General features: G+C 59.1%; 1 protein-coding gene across 1 annotated transcript; it reads left to right on the top strand.

Moving 5' to 3' along the window:
- The first annotated feature begins 5,432 nt into the window (after nt 1-5,432).
- On the top strand, nt 5,433-7,470 carry Aqp6 (aquaporin 6). The gene is made up of 3 exons (XM_055627054.1): nt 5,433-6,296; nt 6,985-7,143; nt 7,359-7,470. Exons 1-3 carry the CDS (start codon nt 5,904-5,906, stop codon nt 7,464-7,466), a joined length of 660 nt encoding a protein of 219 aa, XP_055483029.1. The 5' UTR covers nt 5,433-5,903; the 3' UTR covers nt 7,467-7,470.
- The last annotated feature ends 395 nt before the right edge of the window (nt 7,471-7,865 follow it).

The raw sequence follows: 7,865 nt of genomic DNA, 5'->3' as shown, positions 1-7,865 counted from the left end.
ATAAACCACCCAACTTCATATTCTGCCTTCATCTCCCTCCAGAAGCCTCTTGGGACAGTGGCCTATCAGGGACCCCCTTTGTAATGCCCACCCTCACACATGTGCACAAGAGGGTACTAAAAAGGCCACGAGGCAAGTCCTCTGAAAAGAAAGGGAAACTGAGGCTAGAGGAGGCTGAGAGGACCAGAGAGCTGCAGTGGGGTGAGGGGGAGACCAAATGCAGAAACAGAAGGGGACCAGGAGAGGGCTGAGGGCCAAGAAGAAGGTCTAGATCCAAGTCACGTGTCCCCCATCCCCTCAGCGAGGTCAAGCCCCTGCCACTTGAGGGCCTGCGTGTGCCAGCAGGGTGGGGAGTGGACCAGCCCCAGCCCCTTTAGATTCCAAAGGGATGACGGCCAGGTTCAGTCCTGAGAGTCCTCGCCTGGAGCTGGCTCCCTGGGTCTCCCAGGCTGTGTTGGGAGCCTGTGCTGAGAGGGTACCGCGCCGTTCATCTGCTCACCCAGCTCCGCCTTCCCAGGCCTTCTCTCCTCTGCCCTTGTGATGCCCCCTGGTCACACGCATCACTCCTGTCCTGTCCTTGTTTTGCTTGTCCAGTCGCCCACGACACTCAGGAAACTTCTGAGCCTCCACTGCTAACCTGTAAAATGGGTCACACCCTTTCTCCTCACGGGGGAATGAGGAACCGGATGAGCTGAGGGGGAGAGTGCTGGTACCCACTGCTTCTCCATGAGGAACAGGGTAAAGACACGAGCAGCTCAGGACCCAGCCCAGAGGCATGGTTAAGGAGTCCAGAGTGGAAACTGGCCACCGGCATCCAATTTATTTTATTTCATTTTTATTATTATGATTTTTTTACTTTTCTGGTTTTCCGACACAAGGGTTCTCTGTGTAGCCCCAGCTGTGCTGCAACGTGCTCTGTAGATTGGGCTGGCCTCGAAACTCAGGTCTGCCTGCTTCTGCCTCCCAAGTGCTGAGAGACTAAAGGCTGCACCACCATCGCCCGGCCCCACGTGCCCCATGTGCCCCACGTCCCCCACGTCCGAGTCTTGCTGCAACTGCAGTGATGAATCCTTCAGTTGGGATGTATTTAGCCGCCATACAGGCTGCCCTGAGGAGAGAATGTGATCACCACTGAGGGTTAGAGGCCAGGAAGGACAGCACCTCTGAGAGGTGAGCAAGGAGCTCTGCTCTGTAGCTGCTGCCAGGCTCTCCCTCGCTCCTCAGCTTTGCCTCAGAAGAGCGTCAGGCAACAAGAACAGGAAGAAGCTACAGACCCAGACCGGGGCCAGGCCACCCAGGCCCCCTCCCGAACAGCGGGGGTCGGAGGGCAGTGAGGACTGCTGGACCCACGCCTACCTGCCCACCCACAGGCTTCCACTCAACACCAAGCAGAGAGACGGGAGGAGGACACCTGTCCCGCTGGTGCCAGCTCTGGCCAGCAGGGGGCAGACTTGCCCAGCAAATCATAGTCGCCACTTGTCAGGCACTGCGCTCTGGCCAGGCGGGATCAAGAGCACAAAAGGTGTCTCAGGCTTAGGTCCCTGAGGCCACGGGGAGCAGCCTCTCAGTAGCCCACACACCTCACTGGCCAGGAGGAGATTCACGAGAGAACAGCCTCACTCCTTCCAGATTTACACCCCTCTCTCTAACGGACCCCAAGGGGTGTGTGACAGGATGCACAGGGGCCCTGCGAGGGGCACAGCTTCAGCACAGGTGGAACATGAGCCACAGGGATTTACATACAGGTCGGCAGCTTCCTGCAGGCGACATCTTCCCTGGCATCTGGTGAGGACGCCACAAGAGCTTTGGACTGGTTGCTGTGGTTGGGCTGTTTGGCCAGCAGGGGGCACTGTGGACCTGCAAGTGATGGTCCGTGGCCTGACAAAGACCAAAGCCAGCACACATACATGTACGCACACTCTAATCCTGCACACCTCTGGGGCTCCCAGCCCTGGCAGTGGCTGTTAGCTGTGCTAAAAGGGGTTATATCTCCCCTGTGTGTCCCCCTCTCCCGGCGTGGACGCACTCATTCCAGAGGTGTGGAGCCGCGGCCTTGCCGCCCCCACCCCCCGCCCCCGGCCACCGCACACCTTCAAGGATCCAGGCTCCCCGTATTCTCCAGAACACCTCTGTGAAGTCACACCCAGGCACACACACACCCTGTCAGCTCCCTGACACACTCCTCTGCCAGAAGACGGAATGCGAGAAGAGCCGGGGTCCTCCATTTGAAGGCTGTCCACCCTCCGCCACCTGTTTCCTCCCTCCAGAAGCTGCCAGTCTCCATGGGGGGGAGGGGGAGACGAGGTGCTGTGATGGAGGAGACAGGGTAGAGCTGAAAGCGGACAGTGGTGGGCAGGGTGGATGGGAAGGAGGAAGGATGTGGGGGGGATCTGATCGTAAGGCCTGTCCCCCTCCCCGGTCAAGGGTGAACAAGCCCATCTTCTCGACCTGGCTGCCTGCCAGTGTTCCGTCGGAGTCAGGGGGTGGGGGGAGGTGGCACAGAAAGTGTCTCGAACCCCTTCCTTCCGGTTATGCTGTTGTGTCTTGCTGGCCTTGCCTCCCCAGGGCTGAGAAGGCTTCAGTGGAGAACCCTTCTAGAAAGAGCAGCAGGCATCCAGCTGTGGGGCCTGGGTCAAAAGACTTCTGAGCATGAGTGAGCTCAAAGCTGTCCAGGCCCAGGACGTGCTGGCTGGGGCAGGAAAAACAGGAACCGGGCAATGCCTGCCTGCCCTCAGGGCCTGAAAGACCTTGTCCCAGGCTGAGCAGGGTCCTGCCAGAGAGGCTCTGTTCTCCATGATCTTGGGGATGAAACCCTCAGCACACTCAGTGCCCTTTGGCTTCCAAAACTGGAGCAGGGCCACAGGCGGGCTTTAGTCCCAACCTGCCAGAGAGGTCAAGACCCTTCTCACTGCAGCTAATCTCCACTGCCGCCATGTCCCGGAGGCCAGTGAGTGCCATCTAACAGCCTTTCTGACTAGACACACTTCTGAGGTGTCTGCAGTCACTTCTCCCCGGCACGTGGGGACACAGCTGATTACAGGCAGGGTGCTGAGGTCCCAGAAGCCAAGAGGTTGGTGAGGAGCAATGGGCACGTAGGCACAGCCAAGGCACTCCTCTTCCCTTACCCAAAGCTCTCCGAGCAGGCACTGCTGCTGTTGGTACTCGTCCCAAGCCAGGCTAGGTTAGATACGGGGGCTGGTAAAGCCCATCCTACCAGGCCCACCCAGGAGAGGGCTCAGAAGCTCATTAAAGGACACTGGATGTTGTGAAAAGGACAGGACATGGGGGAGGGGGAGGCAGGAGGAAGCAATTCCTCCTTGCAGGTGGCCTGGCTTTCTGGGTAGGATGGGGGGATCCCCAGTTCCAGGAAGACAGAGAGAACGAGGAGCTAGTGCAGGGAGGGCTGAAGAATGGGAGAGATAGACAGGGGGCAGCTCCGTGAGAAAGACATCTGTGCCCAGCCTGATGGCCTGAGTTCAAGGCCTAGGACCTATGTGGTAGGAAAGAACGGGCTCCTGAAAGCTGTCCTCTGAATGCTGTTACATGTACATAGGCATACACACAATAAAATGAGAACGTAAAATAATAATAATTTCTAAGAATGGGAGAGAGTGGCCGGGTGGTGGCAGCACACACCTTTAATCCCAGCACTCAGGAGGTAAAGGCAAAAGTTCAAGGCCAGCCTGGTCTACAGAGTAAATTCAAGAAGAGCCAGGGCTACACAGAGAAACCCTGTCTTGAAAAAAACAAAGAAAGAAGGAGAGAACCTTCTGGGCCAGTGGACCAGCGGAAGGGTCACTTAGCAGGGCTTTGGTTCCTGATGAGGCCAGGGGGAGCATGGCACGCCTGGCCTGGCATGGTCAGCCCAGGCCAGGTCAAAGCTATGCTGTCTAGCATATAAGAGACTGGAACTGACTCCAGGCTGGCCTTTCCCAACAATCCTCATCATCCGGCTGATACTATGGAGGTAAGGAGCTGGGGGAAGTGGGAATGAGAGGCTCCGACGAGACACAGGCATCCCATGATGGCTGTGCCCACATGGTACCCTGTCCCACCAGCCTGGCAACGCAGAGCAGGCAGCGAGGTGTGGATGAGAATGAGAGGGGAGCATCGGAAAGGATGGGGACCAGAGGCGGGCATCGGCAAGAGTATGCTGTGCCCAGTGAGAAAGCAGGTTCCTTGAGGAGAGAAAGGGAAAGCCAGGACAGCTGAAAGAACAGAGTGGGGGGGGGGAGGGAAGGGATTTGACTGGGACTGAGACAAGGGAGGGTAGAGCCTGAGGGACGGGAGGGCAGCCATGTGGTCCGAAGACTGCAGCCACCAGGACAGCCACCGCTGTCCCTATTGGGTACCTAGCATAGCCCGCCTCCATGAAAGATGCTGGCTGTGGGGTGAGCAGAATGTGATTCCTTCTCCGAGGGCTCACCAGCTGGAGGGGAGACACATTAATGCCATGGTGACATGGCATGCTGACTCGCCTGTGGAAATGCCTGGCTATGGTGACGACACAGAGATTTCCGTATCCAGGACAGAAGTAGGTGACACTGGACGCTGTCCTCAGGGTTGGGTTAGGAGGTGCCCAGGCACAGAGAGCGGTGAGGACTCTCCAAGAAGAGGAAGGAGGGTCTGGAGATGGCAGAGTGCTCATCCCGGGACACCGAGGGAGGCTGGACGAAAGGGACCCCAGAGGACCTTGTCCTTCGGGCCTGCAGCTCCAAAGAGCACAGCCTAGCAGAGGCTCGGGCAGTGCATTTTTGAAATGTCATTCAGACTGCAGTGTGGAGAACTGACCAGGGCAAAGTGAGGGCACAGGCTGGCTGACGGCTGCGGGTGGCAGGAGGACGGTGCAGCCCCGATGGCCGCAGGATTCAGAACCAGCGGGGCTAGATGCCTTTCCTGGGGTAAGGAGTCAAGGCACTTCCTAGGGGCGGTGCTGGAGAAGAGAGGAGTGGGAGGAGGGTAGGCTGCGCTTGAGGCAGACTCTGAGGAGCCTGTGGACAGAGGGGGCATGGTGGGCATCCGTGGGCAGGCAGGGTGGGCGGGCATGGGTATTGTTTGGACAGCTTCACAGAGGGAACACCCCTTGAGAAAAGCCTCCTCGTGTTGCGAGGGGACAGTGGGATAAAGTCTAGGCACGGGTTTAGGACGAACATAGCCACAAAGCTAGATAAGCCATCTGATTTAATAAATCACAGGATGGGGGGGTCCCGAGAGGTAGGCAGACGGAGAGTCAGGGCTGTGAAGGCGGCGAGAGAAGGCCCAGAGGCTGGAAGTGAGGAAGAATCTCGGGAAATGCCCACCGGCGGATAGGTCAGGGCTTCTTTTCAGGGCCTCGTGCTGCAGCTGGCACAGTTTGAATGACTATTCGGCCAAGCTTCTCGTCCCCTTCCACACAGCCAGGGCCAGGTCCTCAGGAAGGCTGACACCTGAGACCCGGCAGTGACGTTTTTAGGTGGGAAAGGTGGAAAGAACTTATTTTTACACCTGGGCTGCTGGGGAACGAAATACACTCCACCTCTTGAGGCCAGGCTTTTAGGTCGCAACGCCCCGAAGCAGGCTTGGGGTTCTCAGCGATCTTGCTGTCTCTAGGCTGACGTTAGGGACCTGGCGAGTGTCCAGCTCTCAGTGGACAGTGCTTGGCTGTCCCGGGAGGCTCCAGCTCAGTGCCCAGCACTGCCCCCTGACCGGTCTGGGCCCCTCCCGTCAGGTGAGCCCAAACTGGAGCAGGCACGTGAGCACCCTCCCACCCCCAGACACCCATAATCCCATCGGCGGGCTCCCCACCAGTCTGAGCAACTTGCTTCTCGGGACAGCAGGGTGCTGGGGGCGCCCTAGCTGGGCTACCGAGCCACCACAGAAAGGGAGGACAGCAGAGAAGGTGCCAACCTGAAGGAGAGGGAGGCATGGAGGCAGTGCTGTGCAGCAGGGCCAAGCTGCTGGCCGGCAGGCTCTGGACGGCCATCAGCAAGGCTCTGTTTGCCGAGTTCCTGGCCACGGGGCTGTACGTGTTCTTTGGTGTGGGCTCCGTCCTGCCCTGGCCCGTGGCGCTCCCGTCTGTGCTGCAGATTGCCATCACCTTCAACCTGGCCACGGCCACGGCCGTGCAGATCTCCTGGAAGACCAGCGGCGCCCACGCCAACCCTGCTGTCACCCTGGCCTACCTCGTGGGCTCCTACATCTCTCTGCCCCGAGCCGTGGCCTATGTGGCCGCTCAGCTGGCGGGGGCCACCGTCGGTGCAGCTCTCCTCTACGGGGTGACTCCGGGAGGTGTCCGAGAGACCCTGGGGGTCAACGTGGTAGGTTCAAAGGGGCTCGGGCATGCGGCAGGCCACAGGGCACCTGAGAGAGTCAGGGGGTCGGGGTGGGAGGCCAGACAGGAGGAGAGGTGGCAGAGAGGGGGAAGCCGTGAGGCCACGCAGGCGCAGGGCCCCAGAGGAGTGGCCCTCAGCATTTGCCTAGGCCGGGCAGAAGTGGAAACGTGGTATAATGAACACTTGGGACAGGAAAAGGCTTTACAAAGCGTGTGTGTGTTGTGTGTGTGTGTGGGGGGGGATCAGAAGGTCCGGGCAGCTAAGGGTTGACATAGCCGAGTGGGGCCGGGTTGGGGCAGAGGCCCTATGCGCTCCGGTTTTACTTGGCGTGGCCTGCCCTGCCATTTTCCCAGTGTCCTAGGGCCTGCTTCACTCCCCTCAATCATCTTTGCTCCACCTGCCTCTACCCCCTCCCACGGGCCTCCCGAATTCTACCCTCACGCTTTGTCATTCCTTTACCTTGGTGTCAAGCCCTGAACCACAGGCCTCACTGTGTAGGGGGGTGGGGAGGGGCAGGGGCTTCCACGGGGAGCAGCCTTCTGCGTGTGACATGAGCCGGCTGCACAGACCTTCTGAGCTTCTGACCCTTCACACCCGAGGAGACGAGGCCCAGGAGCCTCGCCGTCCCGTGCTCGGAGCCCGTGGTCACTCCCGTGTAACCCTCTCCGCCAAGGTTCACAACAGCACGTCAACCGGCCAGGCGGTGGCTGTGGAGCTGGTCCTAACGCTGCAGCTCGTGCTCTGTGTCTTTGCTTCCATGGACAGTCGGCAGACCTTGGGGTCCCCAGCCGCCATGATTGGGACGTCTGTGGCACTGGGCCACCTCATTGGGGTAAGGGACAAACCAGGACACTGTACTGGTGCCATCCCTGGGGAAGCTGCAGCACCCCAAAGGTCAGGAAGTGTCTCTCCCCGGGGCCCTCATGCCCCATGACTGAGGACGCACCCTGGAATACGGGGCGAGAGGGGGGTGTCTGAGCTAGAGCTGGGTGTCCTCCCCAGACTGCTTCAAACCTCCTCATACTCCCCCCACCCCTTCCTCCCCAGATCTACTTCACCGGCTGCTCAATGAACCCAGCTCGCTCCTTTGGTCCTGCCGTCATTGTTGGCAAGTTCGCGGTCCACTGGGTGAGGACCGCCACGGGTATAGCCTAGGGTTGTGGGGATGGCCTGGGGTTATGGGGATGGCCTGGGGTTGTGGGGGACCTAGCAGACTGGATAGAGATATTAGGTTTTCTCGTCAGGAATCCAAGCGAGTTAGATAAACCAGTTCCTGCCTCCAGGCTAGTCAGGCCACCCAGGAGGGCAGATTTCCCCACTTTCAAAAAGCCAAGGTGAGCTCCCAGTGCCTGCCAGCTCTTCTCAGCTCCAACATCCTGCAGAACCCAGGCACTCAAATGGGCCAGGGCAGGAGCTGCAGCCTTGGCCCAGGCTTCAGGTTCCGGCTGTTTCCGTCTTCACTTTCTCCAGCTGGACCAATTTTCAAACTTGAATAAAGAAAAAGACAAACAGAAATAGACCACACAGAGGCAGAGACAGAAACAGCAATAGTCA

Source organism: Psammomys obesus, unplaced genomic scaffold, assembly GCF_907164565.1.
Source record: "Psammomys obesus unplaced genomic scaffold, mPsaObe1.curated_primary_1811, whole genome shotgun sequence".
Lineage (NCBI taxonomy): Eukaryota > Metazoa > Chordata > Mammalia > Rodentia > Muridae > Psammomys > Psammomys obesus.
This window is presented reverse-complemented; position numbering and strand designations above follow the sequence as displayed.

Coding starts and splice junctions, on each gene's coding strand:
- Aqp6 (XM_055627054.1), top strand. CDS start 5,904: ATGGAGGCAGTGCTGTGCAGCAGGGCCAAGCTGCTGGCCGGCAGGCTC. Junction 6,297..6,984: donor AGACCCTGGGGGTCAACGTG/GTAGGTTCAAAG, acceptor CTCTCCGCCAAG/GTTCACAACAGCACGTCAAC. Junction 7,144..7,358: donor CACTGGGCCACCTCATTGGG/GTAAGGGACAAA, acceptor CTTCCTCCCCAG/ATCTACTTCACCGGCTGCTC.